Source organism: Malaclemys terrapin, chromosome 2, assembly GCF_027887155.1.
Source record: "Malaclemys terrapin pileata isolate rMalTer1 chromosome 2, rMalTer1.hap1, whole genome shotgun sequence".
In the NCBI taxonomy this organism is placed as follows: Eukaryota; Metazoa; Chordata; order Testudines; family Emydidae; genus Malaclemys; species Malaclemys terrapin.
Genome location: NC_071506.1, coordinates 243,550,849 through 243,568,452, shown reverse-complemented (window position 1 = coordinate 243,568,452; position 17,604 = coordinate 243,550,849). Strand labels below are relative to the sequence as shown.

The 17,604-nt window shown below is 42.7% G+C and overlaps 1 protein-coding gene across 1 annotated transcript in view; it reads left to right on the top strand.

Annotated features, from left to right (window-relative positions):
* CFAP69 (cilia and flagella associated protein 69) overlaps positions 1-17,604 on the top strand; it is a 40,446-nt gene that overhangs the window by 21,208 nt on the left and 1,634 nt on the right. Inside the window, exons 15-22 of the mRNA XM_054020648.1 lie at positions 167-285; positions 1,940-2,021; positions 2,620-2,812; positions 3,559-3,696; positions 5,850-5,926; positions 6,363-6,560; positions 11,612-11,698; positions 14,845-14,949. Coding sequence (XP_053876623.1) covers positions 167-285; positions 1,940-2,021; positions 2,620-2,812; positions 3,559-3,696; positions 5,850-5,926; positions 6,363-6,560; positions 11,612-11,698; positions 14,845-14,949 — 999 coding nt within the window. The remainder of the gene's footprint in view (positions 1-166; positions 286-1,939; positions 2,022-2,619; positions 2,813-3,558; positions 3,697-5,849; positions 5,927-6,362; positions 6,561-11,611; positions 11,699-14,844; positions 14,950-17,604) is intronic.

Here is a 17,604-nt window from a genome sequence, read left to right as displayed (position 1 = left end):
ATCAAAAACTGAAAATCTATTTTAGCACTAACAGTATAAGGAAAAATTTCTCCTCTAGTTCATGAGGAAGAACTAATACAGATACAAGGAACATGATTTAGTTTTTGTTTCTTTGAGATTTTGTGTGTATTTAGGAAAAATACAACTTTGATTAATGTCTTAACAGGAACTGTTTGGCTGTGAAGGAGTGGATATACTTATTCCATTCATGAAGATGGATCCAAATAAGTTATATAGTGGATTAGGTCATAATCGACTCCTTTTTAGCACATTAGACAGTTTGTGGTAAGTGTAGAATTATTTTAACAGTAATTGTTAAAAGGAAGTCTTGTATTTTATGTTTGTAAGGTTGTTACTCTTCTCTAGACATGAAGACCTTTCTCTCATTTAAAGTGCTTAAACGTTCATTATACTATTTGACTAAATCATAATAATAAAAATATTTTTGTACACAATTCATACTAGATCTGGGGCTCAATCCTTCGTCCTAGTTTCACCCATAGCAGACAGAAAGATGCCCTAAAAGAGCAGCTTAAGATTTCTCCTGTACCAGGAAAATTCTTGGATTGCACAAGCAATAGTTGACTCTAGGCCATCCACTTCCTCCTCCCACTCTTGACACAAGTGTCCTGTTGGGAGTAAGGAAGGGCCATTCCAAGGTGGGAGGTGGAGCATCTTGTGAACTCATCCTCAGTTGCCACACTGGGTACTAGTAGCATCTCTTGTACTGTGAGCTGTTTCTGCCCCCAAGCAACCCAGGATTGAGGTAGTAGAAAGGTGGCTTTGAGCTGTACTGAATGAAGATTGCATCACTGATATGCAAAGAAGTTCTTTAGGCACTGGTTTCAATCTTCAGATGATGCTGACCATGAATGTGGAGAAGTAAAAGTGTCTCTAAGGGTATGTTCACACTGGCAAGTTTCTGCACTACAAGTTGTACTACTTTTATTAAAACGCTGGAATTAAACCGCTGTTGCATGTCCACACTGTGCTCCTTGTGATGCTGGAGCTCATCCATATTAGCAGCTCTTGCAACAGCAAAGACAGCCGTGCATTGTGGTAGCTATCCCACTGTGCACCTGGTTGCAGGGTACTTTGGGAAGGGTTTGCAATGCCTCATGGTGCAGGCACAATGTCACATGATGCAGGTTTCCCAATCCCATTGTTCCATGGGCATCCTACTACATTGCCAGCTGCTTTTCTGAAGTTTGGGGGAGGAGGGAGAGAGAGTGTGTGTTTGTGGGGGAGGCAGATAGACTGTGTTTTGGGGGGCAGAGAGTGTGTCAGCATGCTGTCTTGTAAGTTCAGACAGAAACAGTACTTTGAAAGGGGAGGGGCGCATGTCTCCAGGGCATCCGAATTCAAAACAATGAGCAGAATGGTCACTTGAGGCATTATGGGAAAGTTCAGGAGGCCAGTGACTGCACAGAAAGCAATCTAGTGTTTACACTGGCAATTGAGCGCTGGAGCCTCTGCGCAAATAGCCTTACGACCCTCGTCAAGGTGGGGGCTTTTTGCAGCACTGCAACTGAGGAGTTTCTGCACGAAAAGTGGCTTGGCAGTGTGTACATATCTGCAGTTTGAGCGCAAAAAGCTGCTTTACTGCACAGAAACTTGCCAGTGTAGACAAGCGCTTAGTCTCCCCTGGTCCTGAGGCTGGCTGGGGCCCAAATGAGGTTGCTCTAACCTACAACAGCTGAAACAAACCTTACCAAAAAAAAAATCTGAAATATACTTAAAATTAGTGGCTTCTTCAATCATTTTTTAACAAGTATATTTATTTGTTCTGTTACAAGCAATGTAGAGTTAATATATGTAAACATCCTATGATATATATGATTTTTATGCAACACATTAAAGCAAATTATCTGCATGTTTACTAGGCTATTGTATAGCGTGAAAGGTGTTATTTTTAACATGGAAGTTATTTCCATTTAAGGTGCTGTGTCATGGGATGTTACATTGCAGAGGATTATTTTCTCGAAAAAGAGGGCATTTTTCTCCTTCTGGATTTGTTGGCAGTAGGTATTATTATTAGAGAATAACACTAGTACTAAAACATAGAAAAATAGCAACTTTTTCCTTTTTGTTACTGCTCCTCCTGAGAGTATCACATCAGTGTACCCCAGAACAGTTAATTCACTCGTTAAGTACACTCCAGGGTACATGCATATATCATACAAGTTTCTCCTTTTATCTTTGTTTTTTTAAAAAATATTTGACGGTGTTAATTTCACTAAAATTTATATTTTAATAGATTCTTCTATTTATAGGCTATTCACTTAGGTCCTGATTCAGGAAAGCATTTAAGCACATGCTTCAGTCTCATTGAAATCAATAGGGATACACTTAAGCATGCCCTTAAGTGTCTTGATGAATTAGGGACTTAAAAGGTACTTTATAGACACATGGCCAGCATTTTACTACTAGCAACCTAATGTACTCATACAAAACTTATGGGCCTTCCACATGCAAGTGCATGTGGAAGTTTTGTGAAAGTAATTTTGGTGACTAGTTTTGAACAGTTTGGTCCATAGGATTTCTCTGTTTTGGCTATGAAGATGGAATTTCTTTGTGTTCTAAACTACTTTCAACTCTTTTCCCTGGTCCTTGACAAAGTTAAAACAAAAGAACATATGCAACCTAATTCTTGGAATATTGGTTGAATTTTGTGACAATTCTAAAACTGCTTCTCACATCAACACCTGGAGAGGGAAAAAAGATCAGACTGCTGCTAGCCTTTTAATACATTTGTGGAAACAAGAGGAGTTGGAGCTGGGAGTCAAACATGATCAAGATGGAAGAATTGTTGGTAAGGGTTAGCAGACTTTAAACCATCTGTGTGCAGTTTCATTGAATAAAGTAGAAAATAAATTATTCTTCTAACAACTGAGTCCTTCAAATATAAATAAATTATAGTAACTCTCATTCCTATGTCAGTGCTTCTTCATCTGACCAACCTCAAAATGCCTACATATAAAGTTTAATGTATAAAACATTAATTTTGTTATATAGGTTTGCCACTAGGTGACATTTTCCTTCATTACCTGGCAAGAGAACTATCCTTAATATCCTCAACAGTCCATTCCTTTTTAATGATTGACAGTTGAACAGCTTCATTCTGCAGCTGTATATCATCTGTGTCCTTAAGGAGAGTTCTATGTCATATTTCAAAGTTTACTTGAAAGTGGTTTTCCTCTAATGCCGAGAGCTTCCTGCAAATAACTTATACAGATATAAAATGTGAAATAGCAAGAAAGGGAAAGTTTTATTGCCACAAGAAGTTATCAGTATTAATCAGCATTTCCTGGCCCAAATTCTGCCCTATCTCACACCAAATCAATGGAGCTATTCTAGGTTTGTATGGGTATACATAAAATGAGATGACTACCCCAGTTTTGGAGGTGACCAAGGATAAATAGTGAAATATACCAGTATATAGTGGTTGGCTAACATGAAGCCATATAACCTATTTTTAAAAAATTATAAAAGTTTAATAACGTGTAACCTGACACTTGTTAACTTTTTGTGTGTATGTGTGTGTTATGAAATTATTAGATGCAAAGAAACCTTTAGTTGGCAGCTTCCAAGAACAACAAGGAGTGATCCCAATGCCTGCCAACTGCCCCAGCATTGCTATCATGGAAGTGTCTGAAAACATGAGGGCAAAAATTTATTCTGTGTTATGCAAGCTAGGTAAGGAGTACACATTGCATCCCAATTTTCAAATTTGTCATTAATCTGAACTTCACCAGCAGCACAATATAGCCATTGCTATACATGCTTGACCTACATTCAGGTTAGATATCAGGAAAAACTTTCTAACCATAAGGGTAGATAAGTTCTGGAATAGGCTTCTAAGGGACATTGTGGAGTCCCCATCATTGGAAGCTCTTAAAAACAAGTTGACAAACACCTGTCAGGGATGTTCTAGCTTTACTTGGTCCTGCCACAGCGCAGGGGGTTGGACTTGATGACTTCCCAAGGTCCCTTCCATCCCTACATATCTATGATTCAGACAACATCTCCATATTGCTTCTGTAGTTCAGAACACCAGATGTGAGAAACAAATAGCATGGAAATGGATTATACAAAATTGGAAAGCTTTTTACAGCATTTAAAACTGTGTGGCATACCTCTCAATGAAGCCATGTCACATACTGGGTTTTTTTTGTCTGATATGGCAGATTCAAAAAATCTATTGTTAAGGCTTTTCCTTTCATGCCATGCTACATGTCACAAAATGCTTTAAAACTGTAAAATGATGTAAAACATACTCTAATAAATACATACTACAGTGTTGGGCTACAAGTATTTTGTGAATGTGAGATTTATAATGAGATTTGGGCAAATATAGTATCTGAACAATTCAAAATTATGTTAATTGGATATTATTATTGAAATTAAACATGCACAAAAGTGAGAATTCAATGTCCTAGTAGCTGTACCTTGCCTCCACCATCTCTGTTTACATTTATTCTTAGTAACATTTTATAAAATACTGGAGTCATTCTGTTTGCAAGGCTGAGTTCAGGAGTTAGAAGAGGCTCTCAGTACAAATCCCCGAAAGAAAGTACCAAAATCCCTGTAGTATGACTCTCCTCCTGTTGGCTACTTCTCAGCTAAACAGCTCTGCTCCTCCATGATTCATCACTTTACTGGAGCCACAGTATCATGCTTCTCAATAAGGAAGGAGTTAGCTACGTCTATCCCTTATGGCGGGGTGGCCAACCTGTGGCTCCGGAGCCACATGCAGCTCTTCAGAAGTTAATATGCGGCTCCTTGTGTAGGCACTGACTCTGGGGCTGGAGCTACAGGTGCCAACTTTCCAATGTGCCAGTGGTGCTCACTGCTCAACCCCTGGCTCTGCCACAAGCCCTGCCCCCACTCCATCCTTTCCCACCCCCTCCCCTGAGCCTGCTATGCCCTCACTCCCCCAGAGCTTCCTGCACGCCACGAAACAGATGATCGGCAGGTATGGGGACGGAGGGGGAGGTGCTGATCGGCAGCGCTGCTGATGGGCTGGGGGGCGGGAGCTGGTTGCTGATGTATTTCTTTGGCAATGTACATTGGTAAATTCTGACTCCTTCTCAGGCTCAGGTTGGCCACCCCTGCCTTATGGAATCTGATTTAGTTTAAATAGAGGAACATTTCCTTGCCATACAAGAATAGCAGAGACATAACACCAGCCATGGCAATACAGGTGATATGAAGGTTGTGTGGACACCCAGAAGTAAAGCATTAAAACAGAATGATTTAGTTATAGGGAAGTGGCTAGCTTATCGCCAGAAGCCAGTACAAGTAACTGACAGGATTAGAAGAGTGTTTGGTGAAGATACTGTACGCATTTGTGACAACACTTTTGCATTTGATAACAGTTTGTCACACTTAGTAAGTGCCATGGTGTATTGTCTTATATTTTAAGACAAATATAGGGGGAAGGATAGCTCAGTGGTTTAAGCATTGGCCTGCTAAACCCAGGGTTGAGTATTCAATCCTTGAGGGGGCCACTTAGGGAGCTGGGGCAAAAACCAGTATTTGGTCCTGCTAGTGAAGGCAGGGGGCTGGACTCAATGACCTTTCCAGTTCTAGGAGATAGGATATCTCCATTAATTTATTTTTGGGGGAGGGTTAGCTCAGTGGTTTGAGCAGTGGCCTGCTAAACCCAGGGTTGTGAGTTCAATCCTTAAGGGGGCCATTTAGGGAACTGGGATAAAAATCTGTCTGGGGATTGGTCCCCCTTTGAGCAGGGGGTTGGACTAAATGACCTCCTGAGGTCCCTTCCAACCCTGATATTCTATTCTGTGATGTCATTCATATCTAAATAATAATTAACAATACTTTTTTAGGCTTTGAAAATTTGCCTGGTTTGTCTGCTAAGGATTTTGTCACACTCGCTATCATACGTCGATATCTGGACTTTAAAGTGAGTATTTTTTTAAATGTTACTACTTTACCATCATTTGCACATACACAAAAAATACAAGAAAAATAAAAATGTATTACAGCTGAAGAACCCCTTAATAACTGCAATATATACAAGTTATAAATCAGATTTAACACACAACCCTCAAAAGTTTTTTCTGACTTACTCTTCTTGAGCACCCGTGCATGCGTGTGTGCGCACACACATTATGGCAACTTGTTATGGCCCCCTAATAAGGCAGTTTTGTACCACAAAAGATGGTGTGGCTGCAGATTTACATCCTGGTTCAACTCTCTGAAGACAAGCCCTGTGTAAGCATTCTGGAGAATAAAACTTAACAAAAAGGAGAGCGGGAGAGGATATGTGGATTATATTTATTTCTGAAAATACAAAATACAAGCCTTTTTTTAAAATAGTCTGTCTGGTTAACACAAAGGTCGGAGAAGTCTGGAGTGAAATATGTGCAGAACTAAAAGAAGAAACATTCAGACCAGTCACTCCTGATGAAGAAGCCTTGAAAGTTATTTCAGAGGCATCAGAAAATGTTGGAAAGATGGTTGCCACTCTCCAGACTGAAATGCTGGAAAGTCAACAGCACCAGGAACTCCAGGAGGAAGAAAAGGTTTATTCCAAGGTAAGACATGAAGTATTTTATTCAAGAAAAGCCCACTTACTTCAGTATAAATTATTTTGCTGACTATTTATATTAGTAAGATTCTCTTGTTTAACAGAGTTCAAAGTCACACCATATTTGCATTAAGGTATTCTCTTCAGATTTCATTAGCAGTTAAAGTGAAATATTTTTTAAAAACTTAATTTTATTTCTCAAGTATTATAATTTTGTCAATATTTAATTAGCACTATGTAAGAAACAACTGTGCAATGTATCAATGTAGAATCAAAATAGTAATCATACTGCTATGTTTGTTAGGTCTGTCTCTCGGCTTTTGCAGAAAAGGGAAGGGCAAGGTTATAATAATTGTAAAACAACCATTATAAATAGATCTCTTTCTCATAATGAAACTCTAAGGGCTGTATTTACACTTGCAGGGGTCCAGTTTTCCAAAATTGAGTTGAAACATGATTAGTGGTAAAACTGGTTCCAGTACAGTTTAATGTAGAGCGGGATGAATAATGGATTTTTTTGATTCACTGGCAGTTTTGGAAACAAGGGAGATGGGGGGAGAGAAGTCCTCTTGGGTCAGTGCATTGAAAAGTCCAAAAATATTTCACACTAAAATGAACTGAAATGGTTTGACATTACTGAAACAAAAAACTTCAAGTCAGAATGTTTCAGTAATGTCAAAACAAAACATTTCAGTTCAACCCAAAAAATTTAGTTTAGACTTTCATGCATTTTGGCAAAAGCAAGCAAAGGTTTCACAAAATGGTTGGAGGAGGTAAAGATGGAGGTGGTGCTTCCCTTATAAGCTTCAGCCCTGTGGCTAGGGCACTCATTTGAAGATAGGCTCTGAACCCAAGTCTCCCATTTCTCCCATCAGGCATAAGCAGGAACTGAACGCAGGTCTCCCACACCACAGGTGAATGTGCTACTCACTGGGCTAAAGCTTATAAGAGAGGCACCAGCACTAACCTATCTCTTCCTCTTTTGAGACTCTTTTGCTTGCTTACGTCAAAAGGCCTAAAAATGAAAATGATTTTTTTCAGATCATAGAATCATAGAACTGGAAGGGACCTCAAGAGGTCATCTAGTCCAGTCCCCTGCACTCAAGGCAGGACTAAGTATTATCTAGACCATCCCTGATAGGAGTTTGTCTAACCTGCTCTTAAAAATCCCCAATGATGGAGATTCCACAACCTCGCTAGGCAATTTATTCCAGTGCTTAACCACTCTGACTGTTAGGAAGTTTTTCCTAATGTCCAACCTAAACCGCCCTTGCTGCAATTTAAGCCCACTGCTTCTTGTCCTATGCTCAGAGGTTAAGAAGAATAATTTTTCTCCCTCCTCCTTGTAACAACCTTTTATGCACTTTTAAACTGTTATTATGTCCCCTCTCAGTCTTCTCTTCTCCAGACTAAACAAACCCAATTTTTTCAATCTTCCCTCATAGATCATGTTTTCTAGACCTTTAATCATTTTTGTTGCTCTTCTCTGGACTTTCTCCAATTTGTCCACATCTTTCCTGAAATGTGGTGCCCAGAACTGAACACAATACTCCAGTTGAGGCCTAATCAGCATGGAGTAAAGCGGAAGAATTACTTCTCGTGTCTTGCTTACAATACTCCTGCTAATACATTCCAAGATGATGTTTGCTTTTTTTGCAACAGCGTTACACTTGTGATCCACTATGACCCCCAGATCCCTTTCTGCAGTATTCCTTCCTAGGCAGTCATTTCCCATTTTGTATGTGTGCAACTGATTGTTCCTTCCTAAGTGGAGTACTTTGCATTTGTCCTTATTGAATTTCATCCTATTTACTTCAGCCCATTTCTCCAGTTTGTCCAGATCATTTTGAATTTTAATCCTATCTTCCAACGCACTTGCAACCCCTTCCAGCTTGGTATCGTCCTCAAACTTTATAAGTGTATTCTCTATGCCATTATCTAAATCATTGATGAAGATATTGAACAGAACCGGACCCAGAACCAATCTCTGCAGGACCCCACTCATTATGCCCTTCCAGCATGACTGTGAACCACTGATAACTACTCTCTGGGAACGATTTTCCAACCAGTTATGCACCCACCTTATAGTAGCTCCATCTAGGTTGCATTTCCCTAGTTTGTTTATGAGAAGGTCATGCGAGACAGTATCAAAAGCCTTACTAAAGTCAAGATATACCACATCTACCGCTTCCCCCACTGTCCACGAGGCTTGTTACCCTGTCAAAGAAAGCTATCTGGTTGGTTTGACACAATTTGTTCTTGACAAATCCATGCTGACTGTCATTTATCATCTTATTATCTTCTAGGTGTTTGCAAATTGATTGCTTAGTTATTTTCTCCTTTATCTTTCCGGGTACAGAAGTTAAGCTGACTGGTCTGTAAATCCCTGTGTGGTCCTTATTTCCCTTTTTATAGATGGGCACTATATTTGCCCTTTTCCAGTCTTCTAGACTGTCTCCCATCTTCCATGACTTTTCAAAGATAATTGCTAATGGCTCAGATATTGCCTCAGTCACCTCCCTGGATATTCTAGGATGCACTTCATCAGGCCCTGGTGATTTGAAGACATCTAACTTGTCTAAGTAATTTGACTTTTCTTTCCCTATTTTAGATCAAAACAAAACATTTCAATTCAACATTTCCGAAATATTTCAGCTTTTTCAGTTCAGTTGAAACCATGCAAATTCACAAATAGTTTCGGTCAACATGCAAACTGCTTTTTCTGATGAATAAACTGTTTTTACTGGGAAAAAAATTGGCCCAGTTCTAGTTTAAAGGGCCAGCTCAGATGTGCCAAAATTGTGTTGGAACTTTTCTTAAAGAAAATAATTCTAGGCCATTTAGGTAGGGGACTGTCTGTTTTACATTTCATCCATGAGCTATGGTAATGCAATGTTTAGGTTATAAATTGAAATAAATCGAGAAATTAAAAATTAAGCTAATCACAGTAAAATTAATTCCCCCAAACACCACATATAATGTAAAAGTTTTGATTACTAGATTGTTAAATCTAAATATGTATGTAGCTGTGAACATTCTAAAAAAATTCCAGGGACAGCTCTTCAAAGAAATTGGAGGTCTGGAGGCCACTAGAGCCCCAGTCCCCTAGAGCGTTTTGTGTCTATTCTGGCGGCTTTTAGAATTTTTGTTTTTAATAGACCTCTACCCTAGAACACTGTCCTCAGGAACCAAAAAATCTTACCATGTTATAGGTGAAACACGTTATATCGAACTTGCTTTGATCCGCTGGAGTGCGCAGCCCCGCCCCCCCCCCCCCCCCCCCGAAGCACTGCTTTACCGCATTATATCCGAATTCGTATTATATCAAGTCGTGTTGTATCGGGGTAGAGGTTTATGAATAGCTTAATTCAGGGCCTCAAAAGGGTTGGAACTGAATAAACATCCAAAAGTTAGGCTGCTTATCTGAACCTATGGCATCCCTAAGATCTGCCATCCCCATATAAGAACCTTCCCCAGAAGGCTTTCTCTATTTGCCATTGTTTTCTTCAAGAGAAGCAGTGCCCTGATACCCATCTGGTATGTTCAAGAAGAGGACAGCAGACATCCACCTGATTCCCTCACCATCAACACCTCCACAATCTCCATTTCTCTCTTCCTCTCTATTCCTGAGGTAGGGCAGATCTCTTCTCTTTTCTTCCTGCCATCTGGGATCGTGGCCCTGTTTTCTTCCTTTCCACTAGGAGGACATATAGCATCTTTTTCCCCCCTCTCAAGAAGGTCTTCCTATTCGTCTCCTAATTGTAATTCCCCCTCCATTTCATATCTGTTTCCTCCCACCACAACTGATTGCATCTCTGTTCCCTCTTCCATGCAGCTTTAAAGTAAATAGGATTTGTCAAGGCTCCTTCCCCACTCTGAACTTTAGGGTACAGATGTGGGCGCCTGCATGAAAACTTCTAAGCTTAACTACCAGCTTAGATCTGGTCCGCTGCCACCACTCCTAATGGGCTAACTCCCTTCCCTGGGTAGCCTTGAGAGACTCTTCCACCAACTCCCTGGTGAACACAGATCCAACCCCTTGGATCTTAAAACAAGGAGAAATTAACCATCCCCCCCCTCCTTTCTCCCGCCAACTCCTGGTGGATTCCGATCCAATCCCCTTGGATCTAAAAACAAGGAAAAATCAATCGGGTTATTAAAAAAGGCTTTTAATTAAAGAAAAAGGTCAAAATCATCTCTGTAAAATCAGGATGAAAAATACCAGTAACTTTACAGGGTAATCAAACTTAAAGAGCCCAGAGGAACCCCCTCTAGCCTTAGGTTCAAAGTTACAGCAAACAGAGGTAAACGCTCTAGCAAAAAGTACATTTACAAGTTGAGAAAACAAAGATAAAACTCACACGCCTTGCCTGGTTTTACTTACAAGTTTGAAATATGAGAGACTTGTTCAGAAAGATTTGGAGAGCATGGATTGATGTCTGGTCCCTCTTAGTCCCAAGAGCGAACTCCCCCCAAAACAAAGAGCACAAACAAAAGTCTTCCCCCCACCAAGATTTGAAAGTATCTTGTCCCCTTATTGGTCCTTTGGGTCAGGTGTCAGCCAGGTTACCTGAGCTTCTTAACCCTTTAGAGGTAAAAGGATTTTGGAGTCTCTGGCCAGGAGGGATTTTATAGTATTGTACACAGGAGGGCTGTTACCCTTCCCTTTATAGTTATGACAGGATTGAATGAAGGATTTCTCCTTTCTCAATCACAGAGTTGTCAGTTCTGCTTTCTGTGGCCCCTTCATCATCTTGAGGGGCAGTGAAGAGCTGGTTTGCCTGGTGATGTGGTGGTGATGTGCCTGGTCTTTATTTGGGAGTGAGAAAAGCACAACATTCGCTAGCAGTCTCCTCTAGTCAGTACTAGAGAAGCACTGATCCCTCTCATCCTTCCAGGCAAAGGAAAAGTGCTACATTAAGAATAGCCAGAGGGGAGGCCACAAAATCAGGGTAAATAGGTGGAAGCACTGTCCAAGTATCAGGAGCAAGGAATTCAATACAGTTAATGGAAATACAGTGTGTATTACATCTCCTCAAATCTCTTGTCACATTGTAGATTCAAGCTATCCATAAGCAGAGAGAAATGGTAAATAAATCCTGGGAAAATTTCTTAACTCGAACGTCAAATTATGAGGCTTTAAAGGTAAGAATTTGTGTGTGTGGGGGGGGGGGTTATATTGGCAATGTTGTTATATCATTGAACAATTCCAAGCAGTTTTATTCAGTATTGAATACCAGGATATTACTATAGAAATTACAGCTGGACTCAAATCTGGTTTAGTAATGCTCTAATAGTAAGTAAGGCTCAGTGGTTAGTACACTTCCCTAGTACTTGAGAGACCAGGCTTGGTTCTCTGCTCCATTACAGATTTATTGTGTGACCATGGGCAAGTCATTTATTCTGTCTGTACCTGAATTCCCCGCCTGTTAAATGGGGATAATAATACATCCCTAGGGGTATAGTGAAAATGAATACATTAAAGATTGTGAAGAACTTTTTGAGATCTGCTAATAAGAATTATATAATAGCTAGGGTGTATTATTTTTATTCATAAAACATAAAAGAAATGCTGTTCTTTACTGAAGACAAAGGCTTCTTGTCAGAGCCATGCAGTCACTAGTAACCCGACTGCTCCTCGATTTCCAGTCACAAAGTGGGGATGAGCACTCTCTCTGCAAGTACAATCATGCTCATGCACAAAAGCAGATACCAAAAAGAGAGGCTAAAACTGAAAATTTGGCCATCATTGTGTTTTTTTGATAATCCCTCCCTGGGTTTTTCCCACAGCAAGTATCTGAAGATAACTTGAGGCTTGCTAATGTGTTCTGATACCAAGATCACTTTTATGGTGTACAGTATTTGCATTTACATTTCAAAAAGGACATCCAGGGTAGAATCCAAAGTAGGACAACCAGATTAATTTGGGGACTGAAGGAAATTATTGACAATGAAATATGTCTATAGCCAAATCTGTTCATTCTTGAAAAGAGACACCTGAGGAAAAAAACTGGTCTTGGTATAAATGTACCAAGTACAGGCATATAGCAGAGATCTAGGCTGTGATCTTCTCGGTCTGTGTGGCAGGTGTAATCTGCAGTCATGAATTGAAACTAAGTGAAGAATAAAAGTTGACTATAAAGAGAGTTTTTTGTTTTGTTTTTTTAAAACCTCCAGACTTATTAGCTAGTGTGGGGGTTCCCAAACTTGGTTCGCGGCTTGTTCAGGGTAAGCCCCTGGCAGGCCATGAGATGCTTTGTTTACCTGCGGACACTCAAGTAAACAAAGCGTCTTGCAGCCCGCCAGGGGCGAACAAGCCGCAAACCAAGTTTGGGAACCCCTGAGCAATATCGTTCTGTTCAGTCAGGCTGGCTTGCTGCAGAGCCAATATCTATTCTGGGGAATGTCAGCCCACCATGCAAATCCAAAACACAAAAGAAAAACTTGCATGTTGGGAAGGTATTGATCAGCCTGGGACACCACAGCTCTCATGAGATTCCTGCCTCTTCTGCCCCTCAACTACTAATTCTAGGTCTGTCATGTCCCTTCTGACCCTTTTCTCAGCCTCTATTAATGCTTAACTTTTACAACACCCTATCTCTGAGGTAGTCCGTAGTGGGAAGAAGAGGGGGAGGGTGACCAGACATCCCAATTTTATCGGGACTGTCCTGATATTTTCTTTTTTGTCCCGCGTCCTGACCGATGTTCGGTCAGGACACTGGACAAAAAAGCAATTTTGCCCTCCGCTCCGGCGCTCACGCGCCCCCCACCCCGACTCCGCCCTCTCCTTCCCCCATTGGATCCCTCCATGGAGGGAGGAGGTTAGGAGGAGGGATGTGTGGAGGGGGGATGGAAGGAGGTGGGTTGGGCATCTACCAGGAGCACAGGAGGGCAAGGGAAAGTTGCCACGGCTGCCGGGGGCTAGCTGGGCATGTTCTGGGCTGCGTGCAGGCAGCAGCCGGGGCTGGCTCTGGCCCGGGTGGGCGGCGCGGACTGGGGGCGTGGGCCGCCAGAGACACACGGCGGAGAAGGGCTGCGGGGGCGAGACTTGTCCCAGGCAGGGCGGCCGGCGGACAGGGGTGAGGAGCCGGCCGGGGTCCCCTGAACCCATAAACTTCCTCGCCGCTGCCAGGGAGCTCTGCGCCTCTCCCACTTGGCTGCACTCCAGCGGCTCGCCCCGCTGGGAAGGAGCCGCTGGTGCGCAGCCGAGCAGGAGAGGTGCGGGGCTCCCCGCTGGTGGCGGGACGTGCCGCATGTGCCCAGGGTGGGCGGGGGGGCAGGAGGCTCTGAGGGGCCGGGAAAAGCCCCGGCTCCTGCCCGCTGCCCCGCCTGGAGCCCCGGGGAGCCCCTCGGAGACCGGCTGCTGCTGCGGCTCGGCTGTGCCAGCCCCGGCCCCCTGCACGCCCGCGCCACGCCGCCCCCGGGGTTCCCAGCTCCCATGCAGCGCCGCTGCCCCGCGGCCAGCCCCGGGCTCAGAGGCTCCTGCAGCCGCTTCCAGGGGAGAGACAGCTTTGTCCCTGCCCAGTCCTGCTATGGGGCTCTGCCTCCTTGTGCCCATCCAGCCTGTGTCCTGCCTGTGCCCTGCTGGAGCCGTACGCCCTCGCCCACCCGGACTTCTTTGCTTCCCAGCGCTTCCTCTCGGTCCCCCCCCCGATGCTCTCTTTATCCCCAGCCCTCTCTCCATCGGGGCCACCTTTTGCCCTGGGGTGGGCAGCGCGCGCGGCCGGGGCGCTGTGTACGATCCGGCAGTGCGGCTGGGGCCTGCGAAACTGCTTGCTTTTTTTTTTTTTTTTTGCTCTGCCACCATTTTTTTTTGCTCTGCCTCCCCCCCTTCCCCCACGTCCCTGTGATCTGGTCATCCTAGGGAGGGGGGAAGCTTGGCTGCCGCAGAACCAAGCTTCTGCCTCCTTCCCCCGCTGGGGAGAGTGGTGGACGGAGGGGCTGGGGGCCGGGACCACGGCAGGGAGCTGCGTGCCACTCAGAATCGGCTCGCGTGCCATGTTTGGCACGTGTGCCGTAGGTTGCCGACCCCTGGGCTACACTTACTCTGTTCTGTTTTTTTTTTTTTATCTCCTGGCTGAAATACCTAATTGTTTTGTTTTCCAACAGATTTTGATGAATGAGCTCATATTACAGACTTTACATTCTCATTATTCATACTTTCGTTAAAAGTAAATAGAAATTACCCTTCATGTTTTATTTTATAATACTAATTACATGTTCTCTGTCTGGTTGCATGTGGTGCGGTGCTGAGTCTCATAAAAATAACTCTTACTTTGCTAAATCTTTAGAAAGCAAAAAGACTTCAGGAAAAATCAATAGACGCTTCTAGATCAAAGTCAAGACCACAGAATGCAACGCTCCACTCAACTGAAATTAAAGGCCTGAATACGACAGTAAGTAAAGTTTCCAGGCATTCAGCTTAACTCACAATAACAAGCTAATAGAAATAAAATAGTGTAGTTTAGGCTCAAGAGTTAGTTAGTTAGTTTTTGTTTGTTTGTTTTTTAATGTTAAGCTCCCTGTCCGTTCCAGAAATGAGTTGATCTCAGTCTGTTCTATCTTTTGTCCAATCCCCTCTTTTCCCAAGCTGCTTTAAGAAATGTCCTTGATGACCAGACCCAAGCATGTGAGGTTAAAGTACTGTGCCTTTTTTAGCAGAAAGATGTCTATTATGAATGCACATGTTTTGATGCCTTTGATGCTTCAGAAAAGGGTTTTTATCACAAAGGCCTTTTCCAGCAGTGTGGCTTTTACTCCTTGAGCCTGCAAAGATCATGAAAGAGTCCTGAAAGCATTCTTGATGGAAGTTAGTCTTGTCTTTTAGGTAGATGTCTGCACAGAGCCCCACCCAGCATAGTTAGTAAGCACCACTTCTACCACTGTAACACATCCACAGGCATCAGGGAATTGAAATTGGTCAGAGAAGGTCTCTGTGATCTGAAGCTATTGTAAAGAAATTCAGGCATGTAGGCTCTATCATTTATGGGTCAATCAGGGTCCAGACACCCCAAGGGGAGCGTAGGGGTTTTGAACTCCTAAGAATAAGCACTTGAATCAACTGATGGTATACCATGTTATTGTGCATAAAAATATGCAAAGTAAAATCTTTTATGAATGCTTGCAATGTTCTGAACTCGATGGTCATTGACATATGTATAAAAACTGTGGTTACGAATCTTTGTATTGATGTGTATATACAATAGTATGTTCATGTCCAGTACTACAATTTCAAGTACACGTTATAGCAAGGAGGAGGAGATGGCAGCTCCTGCCAAGCCGGTTATTTTACACAAAATTAACTTCAAGTACCCATCCATTGCCCAGTTAGAAAAAAATCATTAGGAAATGAGAAAACACTGAAACAACTTGAAACGGAAAAGAAAACCCCAGACTTGGAAAACTAAGGACTTCTACGTGTAATGCTGACAGACCCCGGTCATCGGCGAGCAGGATAGAACCGGGGACATTTGGAGCTTAGTGCATGAGCCTCTACCGCATGAGCTAAAAGCCAACTGGCTGGTAGCTAAGGCTGTAGAGCAAACTCATTTTCTCTCTCTCTTAAGTGGTCTCAGTGCCACTAGATGGGACAGAACACCACACCCAAAAGGTGTGTGGGTTACATACACACTACCACTTATGTCGGTATATGTCACTCAGGGGTGTGAATAAGTCACCCCCCCTTAGTGACCCAAGTTACTCTGACCTAAGTGCCAGTGTGGACAGTGCTATGTCATCAGGAGAGCTTCTCCACTGACATAGCTACTGCCTCTCGCAGAGGTGGTTTTCTTATGCTGACAGGAGAGCTGTCTCCAGTTGGCATAGAGCGTCTTCGCCAGATGCTTTACAGCAGTGCACCTGCATCGGTGGGTCATTTCCCCTGTCATGAATCCCCATAACTTGAGAGAGGGGGGAAAAAACTGCAAACCCTTACAAAGGAAGGGATTGGAAGTGAAGGACATCCAAAAACTCAGGGCCAGCCTGTAGGCAGAGTGTGGTCTGTGGAAAGCTCAATTCTTTCTGTGACAGAGGGTATGCTGAGAAACTGTTCAGAGGCAATAAGTAACTTATATTAGAAAATGGAATTTAGCTAATATGGAAATGTAAAGCCTGAAGTTGCATCTTTGTTTGTTTTCTGTGTAACTTGTATGTGTTTGCTTTTTCTTCCTATTTCATCTTTGAATCTGATTTTTTTTTCTATCTGGGGGGTTACTTTTACACCAAGCAGGTATCTGTTGTGCAAACTGTGTGGAGTGTATGTGCCAAAGTGAACTGATAACTGGGAGCAAGTTTCACTACTTCAGGGATGAGGAACCAGAAGGGAAAAGTCTGAGCACCTGGTAGATAAAAATGCCTGGTAGACTGTTTTGGGGAGACTTGGAACTGGGAGGACTTTTGGGATCACTCTGCAAAGAGTAACTAGGCTGGTGGAATCCACAGCAAGACCTTTATGTTTGTAGGTTGGTTACTGGTGTCAGGGCTCTGAGCTATAGCAGCATATCATTAAGGCACCCAAGGTAGGAGGTCAGGCAGTGGCAGAATCCATAACATTGTATACAACCAGTTGATTCACTTGCTTAGTCTTTGGCATTCAGACCCCGTGTACTCCCCTTGTGCTGTCTGTACCTTGATATCACAGGAGGACTTCTATGAAAATTTTGGAGAGACCAGGACCTTGTGCCTCTGTCACTGGGAAGACCTGTGCAGCTCTTAATGACTTCAGTAAGGACTTCCTTTCCAGTTATCCATTCCTTCACAGATGTCCCATCTGATGTGGCTGAAGACAAAGTCTTTGGAAAATGAAAGTTCAAGTTTAATCCAGTCTTTTCCCTTCTCTTTATTACCTTATATGAGTGTGTGTGTACAATTACCTCTTCCTCAGAAGATTTCAGATGTTTTCAGGATCTTCTTGGGAGCATGACAAAGTCTCTGTGTCTTGAACTCTTGACAGTCCAGGAGAAGACTTGCTATCTAACATTTTGAAGTTGAGATGAAAAGAAGAAAATCGCCATTCCAGTCAGTGCCTCATGAAGGCAGCTCAGGGCTTCTGA